The sequence below is a fragment of the Ctenopharyngodon idella genome, chromosome 18 (genome assembly GCF_019924925.1).
Source record: "Ctenopharyngodon idella isolate HZGC_01 chromosome 18, HZGC01, whole genome shotgun sequence".
NCBI lineage: Eukaryota > Metazoa > Chordata > Actinopteri > Cypriniformes > Xenocyprididae > Ctenopharyngodon > Ctenopharyngodon idella.
This window is the reverse complement of record NC_067237.1, coordinates 36,163,575-36,180,407: the sequence shown is the minus strand read 5'-3', so window position 1 is coordinate 36,180,407 and position 16,833 is coordinate 36,163,575. Positions and strand designations below refer to the sequence as shown.

The window sequence follows — 16,833 nt, the reverse complement described above, 5'->3', positions numbered from 1 at the left end:
TCATCAGTAAACCGTTGTGTTACCAAGGCAATGACTGACGCTTTTGTATTACATTCCAAAGAGCGGCCGTTATCAGCCCCACAGTGAAAAATGATATTGTAACCATACCAGCTGGCCCGCATCGGAACGGTTACGCAATGAGAACAGTTCGGCCCGACAGTGGAACAACGGCTTATTATTTAAGTTATGAAAGGTGAAAGGCGATCAAATTGGAACCCTTTGAAGCGTACAACAACACCGGTAAGATCAGAACATTCACTTCTAAATTCAAATGCTTTCACACTTTGGCTGGTGCCGAGCCAGAGATAGACACACTCAGTGCTTTTCATATTACAACTATTCAGTGTTTTCAACGTCATAAAGATTATTTTAAGTTTCAGACATTTAAATAGACATTAAATAGGCTACTAGCCAAAAATACATTTTGTTAAATACACTTTTTTGTTAAAAACACTGATGTTTATGGAAAGCAATAACAAAAGGATAATCCTTTCTTCAACTAAAATCTGACAATGTGTTTTATATCAGATACACATTGTGCAGTTAACTATAAAGTTTACTCTGTTCTTTTCCAAACTCACCTTTCCAAACTTACTTTTACGTATTTTGGGAGAAATTGGTGAATTTAGGCTTTAATCCGACAGGTCCGATTCTCTAAAATGTGGCAGCACCCATCACATATTATAGAACAATTGACATGTTTTAAACTGCAAAACACATTCAAATATTTGACAATAGGCACCGATTTATGTTTCTGCCGGTTTGTGCCTACACTCCATAACCGAGCGCGCACACCTAATACCTGAGCCAGAGTAGAGCCATGAGGACACTATATTTGAGAGCGTGCAAGTTTTGTGGAGACATCTGTGCTGCAAATTACATTGATGCGCTCTCGCGTTAATGTATTACATTGGTGCGCACTCGACATGCGACATTTAAAAAAAAATGCCATAGTAACTGCCTCAAGTGAACTATAAAAATGAATGGAGAATATCTCATATTTTTCCGTGGGTGCTCAGCGCCTATAGCTCATGATAGTCTATAGTTAACAAGTTTGTGAATATTTTGAATAAAAAAAGAAAAACTAAATAAAATTGATGCATCTGTCATGCTATTGTGCCTGTGTGATGCATCATCACATATTGTGAATTAATTTAATAAACTTTGTAGCTTAGCTTTCTTGGTAGCCTTCAGTAAATTAACTTCTCTAAGAAAATTATTCATAAAACATCAGTTGACCATGTTTACTTTCAGTTTCATATTTCCATACTGATAAAAAAAAAAAAAAAAAAAAAAACCCAAGATATAATTCTCCCAAAAATGAAAATTCAGTCATCATTTACTTAACCTCATGGTCCAAAAGTTTATGTAATAGATTCTATGTTGAATCATTTTTTTTTTTCTTTTTGTTTTCTGAATCTTCTTGTATTTGATGCTTTATACAATAATGACTTCAAATTTGGGATAATTTTCCAGCCAAATTTCATGTACGATAAATTTGCGAATAATCAGATTAATTAATGGCCACATCATGTAATTAATGGGATTAAAATACTAATAAATACAAAACAATATTTTTTCCATACCTGAAAGACCCAGATGAGATTTTCTCTGAACTTTTTGAAGCGGTAACTCTGAAAGTCTGTTTTTTTCTCATACTGAATCCTGTTAGCATAAAAAAAAAAAAAAAATGTGGACATTGTTTATAATATATCTAATAAAATACAGCATGTGCAATATTAGACAAAACTAGAACTGAAAACAGCTTCTTTTTTTGCAAACAGATCCATGATATGTTGATAAGAAACTTCAAATGTATACAAGATCATTCTTAAGATCAGTATTTCCAGTTTTTTTTTTTTTTTTTCTTTCTGGGGTGTTTTTTTTTTCATGAAGGTATACATAAGCATCCTTAGTGATTCATCACTGTAAAAACTGACTTAAGACATCAATGCCACAGTCCAATAGCCAAAGAGAATATTATCAGGGGTGCACATAAGTTTTTTGGTCTGGTTCTCAAGGGAGTACCTGGAGATGTTGCTTGGTACTCACACTTTACACGACACACTTATCCTAAAAGCTGTCCTCATCACTTTCCTCCTGAATCGACAGCTCTCGAACATGATACATGATAGATGATAATAATGATTTTTTTTTTTTTTTTTTAAACATTAATGACACAGACAACAGCAAAGGCTGCTGTCACTTTAAGAAGGAAAGCACAGTCCGAATAACTGACACACATCTGGCACACTGTTCACTTATGACATAACTGAGAGAATACTTGCCGAGACAGGTATTTTGACATAATTTTGTGTGTGTGTGTCCGTTCAAGCGCAAGTAAACGTAAAAAAGAGGAATTAATTAGGTGTTCGAGCCCTGTCTGACTGTCTCTCTCTCTCTCTCTCTCTCTCTCTGCGTGCGCGCGTTTCGGGGGTATAAGGCTGTGCGCACAGATAACAGCTCGCAAGTCCCCGTTTTCGCCTCCTTATCCGCTTTTTAAATCGTTTGCATGCGTCAACTGGCGAGACAAAACACGTCCAAATGACAAACTTTCACTCTATGAATTTAGCAGTTAATACGCGAATCACATGCGTGCCAAACCGTTGGACCTTATCCGTACGGATCACAGATTAACTGCGATCCGTTGTACACCTAATAATTAAAGAACACACTTATCATCACGATTACTATCTTACCAGAGATGGAGAAAAATCCTACTCCAGTAAGTAAACATGTCCCTGTGAACCGGTCCTCAAAAATGTTGGTACTCAAAAGTGCTTCCCGTAATGTTTTCTGGTGCATCGTTTATAGCACACCTGCGTACCACTTATGTGCACCCCTGAATATCATCACACAACTCACGACAAAACAAACATTGTCTTTTTAAAGGGATAGTTTTAAAGGGAGAATTCTGTCATAATTTACTCATCCTCAAGTTCTCAATCTGTATGAATTTCTTTGATGTCCTCAACACAAAAGAAGATATTTTGAAGAATGTTCGTAACCAAAAAGTTTGTGGTCCACACTGACTCCCATAGTATTTTTCCCCTACTATGGAAGTCAGTGGGGCTCAACAACTGTTTAGTTATCAACATTCTTCAAAATATCTTATTTTTTGTTCAGCAACTTGAGAGTGAGTGATGACAGAATTTTCATTTTTGGGTGAACTATCCCTTTATGTATTTTAACACATACTTCAACGTGCTGAATTTGCTTTAAAAGGCACAATGTACAACATTTCAAAATCCAGGTTATACGTCACTGGCAAAAAAATAAATAATAATACTTATTATTATTATTATTATTAACTCTAGCATGGTGGATTATTTATGTTGTAAATTAAACTAAAATGTGAACTGTGTTATTTAAAAGTTGTGTTTGTGTCCTCACCTATTGAGAAGAAAAGATGCCAGTTCCACATCACTGTTTATTCCCTTTTGAACCTTTAGACTTTCCCACCGTACAATTTCTGCACCAATATTCACTGTGGTATTTTGTCCTTTGTTACTAAATCACACAAAACAACAAATCACATATGTCTTTATAATTTAGACAAACAATCATCAAACCAGCAGGTTACCTCTATCCAAAATTGATCATTTCAGAAAAAGGTTTTAAATGTAAATAAAGTTTCATGATAGTCCCTGAGATACTTTCTAACACAGTAAATATGTGACCAACAAGAAACACAAGAAATACCTTTTGGTAGATGTTGTTTTCTCATTGAAGCTTGGTAGTGCGCCATCTTTTGGACTGTTACTCCTCATAGACACTGAGCTGGACTCAACTGAGCCTGATCTTTCCCTAAAACACAAAGAGCAAAGAGAATCAATTTATTGCAGGAAGTCCCACTCTGTCTGATATCTACATCTGCTGTACAGTTCTGTTAGCTTAAATAGCTACTGTTTTTTAGGTTTTTAAGTTTCGATAATAAACTTCAGAGTCATTTTCACTATATGAATCAGAATCAGAATGAGCTTTTATTCGCCAATGTGTCCAAACACACATTTGTGCATTATGTACTGTATATATACAGAACCATATAAAAATGTTATTAAATACATTTACATAATCTAATTATTGCTTCTCTCTCTCTCTCTCAGGTACTGAGAGATGAATAATAAAAACAGGTGGTAAATGTTATGTTATCTGTTTAAGCTGGAGATAGCATGGGGAAAACTCTTTTTATGCCTAGATGTTCTAGTGCACAACAATCTGTAACGTCTGCCTGAGGGCTGAAGTGCAAACAGGTTGTGAACTGTTTGTGTGCACGCTTCAGGAGCGCGCTTCAGGTGTACCTGCTCAGAAAAACGAATGTCAGACCAGCACACAGATAAATTGTTTAACCGACAAGGCATTTAAACCCATGCAAATAATAAACTTTTGTGATTGTGAATAATTGCAGTGTTCCGTGAGTATAAGTCTACCACTGCACTAACATGTGATGTGAATGTATGTCGCATTGTACAGTATGTTGAGACGGAGGTGCCAGAGCTTTCTTCAAAAGCAGAACGTGGAGACATTTTAATCGTCCACGATCAAAAATCGTGATATAGCATACCCCTAGGCTGAGTGTCAGCAGGAACTGTGTCTCCACCAGGCTAGATTATAATAATAACGCAGTTACAAGATGTGTATAATTTTAACTATACAGTGGTTGTCAGAATTATTGGCACCCTTGGTAAATATGATCAAAGATGACTATAAAAAATTTTTTTTTGCGTTGTTTATCCTTTTGATCTTTAATTCATAAAATTAGCAAAAATCTAACCTTTCATTGAAGGTAAAGAATTGAAAGTGGGGGGGGAAAAAAAAAATCACATTATGAAATAAAAGTTTTTTCTCCAAAACACGTTGGCCACAATTATTGGCACCCTTTTATTCAATACTTTTTGCAACCTTTTCCCAAGATAACAGCTCTGAGTGTTCTTTTATAATGCCTGATGAGTGTGGAGAACACCTGACAAGAGTGTTCAGAGACCATTCCTTCATACAGAATCTCTCCAGATCCTTCTGATTCCTAGCTCCATGTTGGTGCTTCTTCTCTTCAGTTCACTCCACTCATTTTCTTTAGGGTTCAGGTCAGGGGACTGGGACGGCCATGGCAGAAGCTTCATTTTGTGCTCAGTGACACATTTTTGTGTTGATTTTGATGTTTGTTTTGGATCATTGTCTTGATGGAAGATTCAACCACGGCCCATTATTGGATTTCTAGCAGAAGCGGTCAGGCTTTGATTTTTTTATCTGTTGGTATTTGAAAGAATCCATGATACCATGTATTTGAACAAGATGTCCAGGACCTCCAGCAGAAAAATAGGCCCACAACATTAAAGATCCAGCAGTATATTTAACCGTGGACATGAGGTGCTTTTTATCCATGTGTGCACCAAACCCATCTGGTGGGTTTGCTTCCAAAAATCTTTTTTTTTTTAGTTTCATCTGACCATAGAAGCCGGTCCCGTTTGCAGTTCCAGTCTTGTCTGACAACTGAATATGCTGGAGACGGTTTCTGGATGAAAGCAGAGGATTTTTCTTGAAACCCTCCCGAACAACTTGTGGGGATGTAGGTGCTGTTTGATAATTTTTTTTAGGCTCTCTGAGACTCAAGACTCAACTAATATCTGCAATTCTCCAGCTGTGATCCTTGGAGAGTCTTTGGCCACTCAAACTCTCCTCCTCACTGCGCATTAGGACGATTTAGACACATGTCCTCTTCCAGTCAGATTTGTAACATCTTTAGTTGATTGGAACTTCTTAATTATTGCCCTGATAGTGGAAATGGGGATTTTCAATGCTTTAGCTATTTTCTTACAGCCATTTTCTATTTTGTGTAGCTGTAATCTTTTGCTGCACATCAGAACTATATTCTTTGGTTTTACTCATTGTGATGAATGATTACGGGAATTTGGCCTTTGTTTTTCCTCATGTTTATACTCCTATGGAACAGGAAGTCATGGCTGGACAATTTCATGTTCATGATCACCCTGGTGTGCTAAAAAAATATAAATATGAATGGGAATATACTTCAGAGATATTTTACTCATAAAAAAATTCTAGGGGTGCCAATAATTGTGGCCAACGTGTTTTGGAGAAAAAAATTTATTTCACAATGTGATTTTCTCCCCACTTTCAATTCTTTTCCTTCAATGAAAGTTTAGATTTTTGCTAATTTTATGAATTAAAGATCAAAAGAATAAACAATGCAGATTTATTTTTAAAGTCATCTTTGATCATATTTACCAAGGGTGCCAATAATTCTGACCACCACTGTACTAAATAATTCCCGACCAACTGGTAGTAACAGTAACTGCTGTACAGTTTGAATACTGCTGCTCTCCTTCGACTCACTTTCAAATTCTTCCCTCTCTTCATTACAGCGCAGGTGGATGGTAGCCAGACATCACAAAAAAAGCCTAAATAAGCCTGTTAAAAATGCAATATAATATAGCCATCGTGGCACCATGTAAACAAACTAGTTTTACCAATATCCTACAAAATTAAAAGGCAGGAAATGTGAATAAAATAGAATAAAATAATAATTTATTGTGAATAAAATAGTTAAACAATCTAAAATATTTAGATATTATAAACTGATTGAAGTAGAACAATAACATAATAATTAAACTCTAATAAGGAGGGAGCTTCAGGGACAAAGGGTTAGGAACCACAGTTTTAGATCAGCTGTTTCTGTGAAGGATCCAGATGACATGCATCAGTTCATCATCTTTCCACTCTGACAGGCACTCTGACACACATGATTCCTTCATTTTTGGTTGAACTAATCCTTTAAATTAAATTAATAATTTATTTTCCTTTATTTTTTCACTTTAATTTAAATTTGACTTTAAATAAAATAAAGCTCAATGTTTAAAATATGTAAATGTAAAAAATCTATGCATGTATCGAATCAAAATTTGATTCCAAATCGAGAATCAATTTTTAATTGAATCGTGACCCCAAGAATCGATATGAATCGAATCTTGAGATTCCAAAAGATTCCCACCTGCCCAACTGCCAAAGTGCCTTCTGTGTGAATGTAAAAACAGTATCACGTCCTAGTAATATTTCCATTATTAATACTGGAACAAGAGACAAAGGTGACGATAAAGACACAAATAATTTCTGTGACTGGAAGTAATAAGCAACCAGCTACAGTGCAGCTCACCACCAGCATAGATGGCAAAATAATTCAGCTTTCTCTGAGGATTTAACATGCCTGTGATGTGTGTGGACAAAACATGGGAAAGCCAATAAATGCAATTCCAGAATGGTTATGATATAAAATACCTTTTAGTAGATGATGTTTTTCTATGGCTGGAGTTCGGTCCACCACCTTTTGAATGGTCACTCTTCATGAATGATTTTTTCCTAATGACACAAAGAGCAGAGAAAGAAAAAACACGATTCAGTCTCATTTGAAGGTAGTAAAGGCAGTTATGACTATGAATGGATGGATTTCTGTTGAATTTGTTTTTGCATGAGTAACATCGTCGTCATAATTCCGTGTGCTTATGGTGCGTGTCCACCAGCACTGAGCAGAGCAAGCATTTTCAGTGCATTAATATGGAAGTTGAGCCTCACTCTCGCGAGCCTGAAGATGCTCAACTTCCATAGGACATTGTGCAGACATTCGTGTGGTTTATCATTGCACAGGATATACGCTGTGAGAGAAACGCGCTTGGAGCCTGCGTTCTCGCCCGCCGGTAGGCCTATTTTCCTTACAAATGCTCTACGAAGGCATCATTTATGTTGGTTGGAGTGCTGTGGGCTTATTTTATAAATATGAAACTCACTGACAGTTGTTACAGTTCATGTCTCCCCTGGACTCCATCTCCCATGATCCTCCCTGTTCCACACCTGCACTCACTTCCTCGTCAACTCCCCATCTCCAAGGATTACCTGCACCTGGTCTTCATCATTAGCACTCCCTTTATTATGGACTCACTTCCCTGCACTCCTTGTCTGTTCTACGTTTGCTTATGTTTGGTTGTTCTGTCTCCTTGTTTAATAAACCCATTTGCTGCTGAAGTCTGATTCTGATTCCTCTCTGCTGCAACCAACTGTAACAGAAGAACAGACCTAACAGTGAGGACTTCTGCAGCAAGATGGGAATTTTCCTGGTACCGATCTCTCCTGCTGTTCACCAACCTACCAGTTCAGCGGTGGACCGCCTGTGGACCATTAGGCAGGACGGTTGCCCGCTGGAGAGGTACATGGAGGAATTTTCTGAGCTCTCTTGCTTGGTGAACTGGCCAGATGCACCACTTAACGCGTGTTTTCTGAAGGGCCTGGACGAGGATACAATTCGTTATATTGAACCTGCCTGTTCCTTCTCCCTAGTCGAGTCTATTAATCTGATTCTCTTTTTAAATGGTTCTGTTTTCGAAATTGAAGAGGTTCAAGAAAAAACGTGTCTTCCTTGTCCAGTCCCCTCAGAAAAACACGCGGCCTGGTCAGTTCGCCTACCGCCCGTTTCCTCCACATATCCCTCCAGTGGGTCATCCCATGTTGTCCTGCCTGTCCCAAAGTCCAAGCCGACAAAGAAAATGGCCGCCGCGAAACCCAAGCCGCCTAAGAAAATGGCCGCCGCTGCATCTAAGGCTCGCCATGAAGTGGCCGCCGCGAAGCTCAAGCCGCCACGGATAATGGCCGTTGCCGCGCCAGAGCCACTGAACAAAGTGTGGCCACCGCGAAGCATGAGCCACCAATTAAGATGGCCGCTGCCGCACCATAGCCACAGAATAAAATGGCCACTGCCAAGCCTGGACATTCACCAGGAGAGGACCACTGGCTCATTGATTTCTGGACTGAACCTGTCGCTCCAGTTCGCCCCCAGACTCCGCTCCAGTGGCCGAGTCGCCCCCAGACTCCGCTCCAGTGGCCGAGTCGCCCCCAGACTCCGCTCCAGTGGCCGAGTCGCCCCCAGACTCCGCTCCAGTGGCCGAGTCGCCCCCAGACTCCGCTCCAGCCCTCACCAGGGCTCCAGGGCTCCCATGATCCTCCCTGTTCCACACCTGCACTCACTTCCTCATCAACTCCCCATCTCCACGGATTACCTGCACCTGGTCTTCATCATTAGCACTCCCTTTATTATGGACTCACTTCCCTGCAATCCTTGTCTGTTCTACGTTTGCTTATGGTTGGTTGTTCTGTCTCCTTGTTTAATAAACCCATTTGCTGCTGAAGTCCGATTCTGAATCCTCTCTGCTGCAACCAACTGTAACAACAGTAGGCTGCTTTCAATTTCCATGTGCACTTTGTGAAGGGCGCTCGCGCAAGTGGCTGTGTGAGACTCCGTTTAAGTGTTTAAAATGCTTTTATGAAGCGAAATTAATTTAAACCTAGTCAGTTAGATGTCTTAAAGGATTAAACAGACAGGACAAAAAAAAATATTATATTTCAAAAGAGATCTGTACATTATTGTGAATGCAACTTATTCTTCCACTGTCTATGATGACATCAGTAATAATCAAACAACCGTAAAGCTGAGAAAGAGAAAAATCCCTCACAGCTTTTGAATGAAAAACGTTCAGATACTCTTAAATACTGAAAGCACTCTTAGTTTATTGCTTGTAATGTTTCGTTGTTTCTCGTTATTATTATTATTAGACTACTTGCTTTTATGTTTTGAAGCTATTTATAGCCTATATTTAAAAATCTTAACATACAATTTTATTAATTATTTTATTATTATTTTAATTATATTATTTAATTATTATTTTTAAACAAGTAATTATTTAAAAAAAAAAAAAAAAAAAGTACTTATATAAACTATGTATTAAATAATAAAAAAATAAAATAAGGTTATGAAACTAATTAACTAATAAGAAAAAAAGTGGATCAAGAATAGTTTTGGAATCGGATCGTGACTCCCAGAATCGGAATCGGATCGGATCGCGAGGTGCCTAAAGATTCCCACCCCTAACAGCGATCAATAAAGAGTGTCAAAACAACATTTACTGTTTGAATTTTGTTTATAAACCTGACAAAATATGAAAGCTGAAAATTTATTCCTTCACAAAAGTAGAAAAACATGAAGCTAATTGTGAGAGTAGCAGTCAAGCAACAGGAGGATCTACATACTGTAAGTGTTTTTGTGTTATTTCTAGTTTGATTTTAGTGCTGTGTCGTTGCTAGAAAGTTTGTTTACTGTATTCACGTGGCAAGTCGCGTTTGTTCTCGTTTCGCTCTGAGTCAGTAAGTCGTGGCCAAAGCCAGCTTATAGTACTTAAACAGCTGTAATTTAGCATTTATTAGAGAGTAGCAGTCAAGCAACAGGAGGATCTACATACTGTAAGTGTTTTTGTATTATTGTGTCAGTAAGGCGTGGCCTGCTGAACTAATTAACGTTGTACCAAGTGGGTATAAAACTGTGTAGTATACCGCAGCAGCTCGTGTGAAGCCCTCATCGTGTGAAGACCGAAGAGTGTAAAGACCAGCAACTCTACCTGCGCGACTGGCACTTGAGTATTGCTCTTTTCTTTTTCCTTCTTTCCTTCCTCATTTATACAGTTTGTTCTTGTTTGTCTATCTTGCGACCTGTTTTAGATATGTGCTAAATAAAAATAATAGTGTAATTCCCACTATTACTATCACTCGTAAATCGCGTGCCACACGTTGGAGGCAGTGCAATCATAACAACCTGCGTATTTTACCCATGTCATATTGTACATTACTTTCAATTTCTATTGGTCTCTGGAATTATCAATCTGCTGTAAACAAAGCAGACTTCATTACATCTATTGCTACTCATTCAGGTCTCCATCTCATGGCTCTGACTGAGACATGGATCAAACCAGAGGACACTGCCACACCGGCAGCCCTCTCCTCTAATTTCACTTTCTCACACCCCACGCCAGATTGGGAGTGGTGGTGGTACTGGTCTGCTTATGTCCAATGAATGGAAGTTCAATCCTTTACCAGCTTTCTGTGACTACAGCTCATTTGAATCACATGCAATTACCATCACCTACCCTGCTAAAATCCATGTTGTAATGCTTTATCGTCCCCCAGGTCAGCTAGGTAACTTCTTGGAGGAGTTAGATGTGTTACTCTCATCCTTCCCTGAGGATGGTACTCCTCTGCTAGTACTTGGAGATTTCAACATCCATCTAGACAAACCTCAGGCTACTGACTTCCACACTCTGCTTGCCTCGTTTGATCTCAAGCGAGTGTCTACTACAGCTACCCACAAATCAGGTAACTAATTGGACCTCATCTACACACGCTGCTGCTCCACTGATAACACACTGGTTACTCCACTACACACCTCAGACCATTTCCTCATCACTTTTAATCTCAACCTGACCCCTAACTCAACACACACTCCACCACATGTTACGAAACCTACGCTCACTCTCACCCTCCCACCTATCCTCTTTGGTCTCATCCACACTTCCTCCCCCTAAACAGTTCTCATCATTGGACACTAACAATGCTACTGACACTCTTTGCACCACGCTAACATCTTGCTTAGATGACTTCTGCCCCCTCTCATCCAGACCAGCCCGCGCCACCCTTTCTGCCCCCTGGCTATCGGATGTTCTCCGTGAACATCGGTCTAGACTCAGGGCTGCAGAGAGGAAGTGGTGCAAATCTAAAGATCCTACTGATCTTAGCTTCTATCAGTCATTCCTTTCTTCTTTCTCTACAAATGTCTCCAATGCTAAAACTACATACTATCACAATAAAATTAACAATTCTACTGATTCCCGCACACTTTTCAAAACTTTCTCTTCTCTTCTTTGCCCTCCTCCCCTCCCTCCCACACCAGCTCTTACAGCTGATGACTTTGCCACATTCTTCACACATAAAATAACAACCATCTGCAACCAATACACACCACATACTGACAATAACATCTTAATGGAAAACACACAAATTCTCCGCTCTCTGAGGCATATGTTTCCAAACTCATCCTTTCCAATCACCCTACTACCTGTCTGCTTGACCCTATCCCCACTCATCTTCTTCAGGCCATCTCCTCCTCAATTGTACCTGCAATCACTCACATTATCAATTCTTCTCTTCACACTGGTACATTTCCCACAGCTTTTAAGCAGGCTAGGATTACACCACTGCTTAAAAAACCCACTCTGAATCCAGCACTTTTAGAAAACTACAGACCGGTATCCCTTCTTCCATTCATTGCGAAGACACTTGAGAGAGTTGTGTTCAACCAACTGTCTACTTATCTCACACAGAACAACATCCTTGACAACAACCAGTCTGGCTTCAAGAGTGGCCACTCAACCGAGACTGCCCTGCTCTCAGTTACTGAAGCCCTGAGATTGGCACGAGCAACTAAAAAATCATCGGTACTCATCTTGCTGGATCTGTCTGCTGCTTTTGACACAGTCAACCACCAGATCCTCCTGTCAACCCTCTTGTTGAAGGGCATCTCAGGAACCGCACTCCAGTGGTTCGAGTCTTATCTCTCAGGTAGGTCCTTCAGGGCATCTTGGAGAGGTGAGGTGTCCAAGTCACATCATCTTGCTACTGGGGTACCTCAGGGCTCAGTGCTTGGACCACTTCTCTTCTCCATCTGCATGTCATCACTAGGATCTGTCATTCAGGAACATGGTTTTTCCTATCACTGTTATGCTGATGACACACAACTCTACCTCTCATTCCAACCAGATGATCCGACGATTGCTGGTTGCATCGCAGCCTGCCTGACAGCCATTTCTGCCTGGATGAAGGACCGCCACCTTCAACTCAACCTTGCTAAAACGGAACTGCTTGTGGTCAGTGCCAACCCAACACTTCATCACAACCTTTCCATTCAACTTGGGTCGTCAACCATAACTCCTTCCAGGACGGCCAGGAACCTTGGAGTGGTGATGGATGATTGTTTAAGCTTCACAGATCATATTGCTACAACGGCCCGGTCCTGCAGATTTGCCCTGTACAACATTAGGAAGATCAGACCCTTCCTATTGGAGCATTCCACGCAAATTCTTGTCCAAGCTCTTGTTCTATCCAGACTGGACTATTGTAATGCTCTCTTGGCATGCACTGTCAAGCCTCTACAACTGATCCAGAATGCTGCAGCAAGACTGGTCTTGCTGCAGCACCTCTATACCTAAACTCACTACTTCAGACTTACGTGCCCTCCAGAAGCTTGCGTTCTGCAAGTGAACGGCGCCTTGTGGTGCCATCCCAAAGGGGCACAAAAATCACTCTCACGGACCTTCTCCTGGTCTGTTTCTGGTTGGTGGAATGACCTACCATGCTCTATCTGAGCAGCTGAGTCTTTAGCCATTTTCAAAAAGCTGCTAAAGACATATCTTTTTCGTCAACACTTGACCCAGCAATGTTAGCACTTTTTATTTATTACTTTTCTTTTTTCGATTTTCTATTCTCTTTCTCCATCTATTTGCGTATATTTAAAAAAAAAAAAAAAAAAAAAAAAAAAAAAAACCTTGCTACGAGCACTTTACTGATGAAACTGTGACTTGACATGGCACTTACATACTGTTGTACTCATGTTGATTTGATTGCTTCTACTATTCTCATTTGTAAGTCGCTTTGGAGAAAAGCGTCTGCTAAATGACTAAATGTAAATGTAAAATGTAAATGATTAGGCCTACTGGATGACAGGTCCTAAAATATGTTTTATTTATACATCAACTGAGCAACAGCACAGACTTAAATTGGTAAAGACATATTTGCTGTGGAATATAGAAGTTTTTATGATGCATCGTAATGCTGATGTGAATGATCATCTGCATCTATGCATAAAAACAAAAGAAGTTCTCCAGTTACTGATGTAACCATGGTTCCCCGAAATGAGGGAACGAGACGTTGCTAGTGATGTGTCCATCAAGAACGAATCTTTAATATGACTCAGGAACAATGAATTGTCTCAGAGAGTGATTCGTTCATTTTGTGTTGACCACGCATTCACAATATCATAAAGGTTCTGTACAGGAAACAGAAATGCACGGCTCTACCTACGCTTACATTTTTCTTTAGGAACAAAAAAAATTTAGGAGCACAGTCAAAAATTTAGGAGCACTTTCTGATTAATAACAGACATTAACTTTCCCATTACAGGGTGATATTTGCCCCTTTAAATTAATTTCCACGGGCATTTTTACCATTATAAGAGCAATTTCTTCTAATCTTATTAAATGTATGCATCATATTTCATCAATTTCTTAAATTAAAATAGAAAATTAGTTTTTAAATGTTAAACAATAAATTCAGTTAGAACAATAAGACCCAATGAGACTGTTACCTATCAAAAGAAATCATCCAAAAATCCATCTTTGCATTGCAGAAGTGGCACAGAAGCTCCATCTGAAATGGTATTATTTAGACCCATTTACATAGACTGCTTAATGCAGCTCATGGGTATAAAATGCTGTATAAATGTTTTAAATATAATTTTTTTGAATTTTGATACATGTAAAAATTAAACTTTAAAAGTTTGATTTGTGCGAGTCATTCATTCAGTCGTTCAAAACGCAGATTCATTCACGAATCACTGTTGCTTGGAGATGCGCAACAGCTCTGATGTGGCTTTGTTTGAAATTATTTTCATGAAATAGAGCATAATCAGACAGTATTGTGGCTAAAATGATAAGTCACTTAATATCAACTTGTTTATTGGACTTCAATAAGATCAGTAAGTATCACATTTGCAATCATGCCAATACTCTGAGAAACTGGAGTCCACTCGTGTGATATTACTTGACTTACATATGTAAGGCTTGTTGCGATGGACGGTGTTACCCGTGTTCAGGTGCAACACCGGTTATATCACTTGCCCACCATGACCGCAACACTTTATTATAGTAATAAAAATAATTTAGTTCAGTTAGAGAACAGATACTACAGTTAAAAACTGAACGTGTTTGCTCAATTCAGTGAGCTGAACAAGAGTTGCAGCAGGAGTCAGATTTCACCTCACTTCGCCCATTTCGACTCACTTTTCTGAATAATACGATAGATGAAGATTTGGTTGCAAAGCGAAATGTAAAAGCACATATTTAAGCGAGTTTGTCATTGTACTGTTTTGTTGTTGCGTTTTTCATTAAGAATAATAATGAACCCACCCACCATTAAAGCAATTGCTTATTTTGGGAGTTGTACCTTTTATTCCGGTCGTATTATATATCTGTTCATGAGAATCGATCAGGTCACTCGCACCGGTGCTTCTAAATATTTTTTCACAGTCACGCGTAGTTATTTTCAGTCGCAAATGCAACCAAAATGGTCGCAGTGTAGAGCCCTGAAATGATTAGCTCCTCGAGTCTTCGGGTTCGGTTCCAAGTCGTTCGTTCATCTAGTGACAGTCTGTACCGGATAGAGAAATGAGTTGTCGAGAAATGAGAAGCCTCCCGAGTCTTTGGATCTGACTCTTCTGAGTCATTCGTTCTTTTGTCACATGACAGTCGTATTGGATACAGAAATTAGTTAATAATTCTCAAACTTCTTTACAAACAAGCACGTAGTTCATTTTTTTTAACTCTTACAGTTATGTGATTTTTTTATTTCTTACAATTTTGTAAATTTGTGAATTTATGTTATGATGGTTCTCTTCCATAATATTGAATGTGGTAAAGAGTCGATTAATGCTTTAAACTTTATCCATATGATGGGGAAAATCACTTTGATAAAGCAAAGATACCTACAATAATTACATACAGTTACATCATGACAAAAGAACGAATTACTCAATCCTGAAGACTCCAGAGGTCGAATCAATGAATCAATACTGTATCCGGTAGACACTGCCTTATAGCCGAGCAGACACTTGATGAACGAACGACTCGAACCCATAGACTTGAGAGGTGAACTAATCAGTTCTGTATCAAGAACGAACGACTCAGATCGGGAGGTGATGAGGTAAACTAACAGACTGCATAGCCTGAAGACCCAGCTAAGCAATGAATTAATCGTTTTTGTTTCTCATAATTTGGCCTTGGTTGCATAGTTGTTTTTCCTATTCTATTTATTTATATATTTTTTCTTATTCTAAAATGTGATCAACGTTGCATACGTAGATGTGTTGGGAATTTTAATATGTAACATCTTAATTATATTCTGCTGAAATGAAAAACGAAATGCACAAAATGACTTGAAAAAAGATGAGTTAGTTTTGATGAACGAGACTCAAAGATCAGAGTAAATAAATTGATCCGAACTTCCCACTACTAATGACTTGAACTGAAGGACAGACAAGTAATCGCATATGCACAGTCGACCTATCCCTTTAGTCAAGTTCTGTCACAAAACGCCACAGTGGGGGGAAATAATGCAATAACTGTAATGTAAAACACATGAAATACCTTTCAGTAGCTGATGGTGTTTCCTCTCTGAAGTTTGTTCCTCCACCTTTTGACCGGTCATTCTTCACAGACACAGAGCTGGACACATGTGAGCCTGATCTTACACTAATGACAGAGAAAGAAAGAGAGAGAGAAAACTTTACTACCAGCTGTTCTTTTGTATCATTTGAGGAGATTTAGTGTAACGCCCATTGGTGGTGGTTGAGGAGATTCCCCTTCCATATGTAAAGCGCTTTGAGTACCCAGAAAAGTGCTATGTGAATGTAACAAATTATTATTTATATTATTAATTAAACAACAGAATTGCTCTGCATTTGTCCTTCTTAAGACTAAAGATGGATAGATGTATTTATGTTTGTTCAGTTGCCTAATGTCTTTCAGTGGTGATTTTATGGTTGCCTCCCTCTGGTTGTCTGTGTGTTTTGCTGGCAAGAAACTTCAAATTTTATAAGTCATTGTCTTCTGTTATTTATTGTTTTATTTATAAAGTTCTAACACATAAACCACATGTGAGAAATTAGCTAAAATAACT

General features: G+C 38.8%; 1 protein-coding gene across 1 annotated transcript in view; it reads right to left on the bottom strand.

Moving 5' to 3' along the window:
* Window positions 1-16,833, bottom strand: part of LOC127499620 (uncharacterized) — a 259,187-nt gene that overhangs the window by 225,582 nt on the left and 16,772 nt on the right. The window contains exons 10-14 of the mRNA XM_051870016.1: window positions 16,302-16,406; window positions 7,291-7,371; window positions 3,703-3,807; window positions 3,394-3,510; window positions 1,587-1,665 (exon numbers count right to left, since the gene is read on the bottom strand). Coding sequence (XP_051725976.1) covers window positions 1,587-1,665; window positions 3,394-3,510; window positions 3,703-3,807; window positions 7,291-7,371; window positions 16,302-16,406 — 487 coding nt within the window. The remainder of the gene's footprint in view (window positions 1-1,586; window positions 1,666-3,393; window positions 3,511-3,702; window positions 3,808-7,290; window positions 7,372-16,301; window positions 16,407-16,833) is intronic.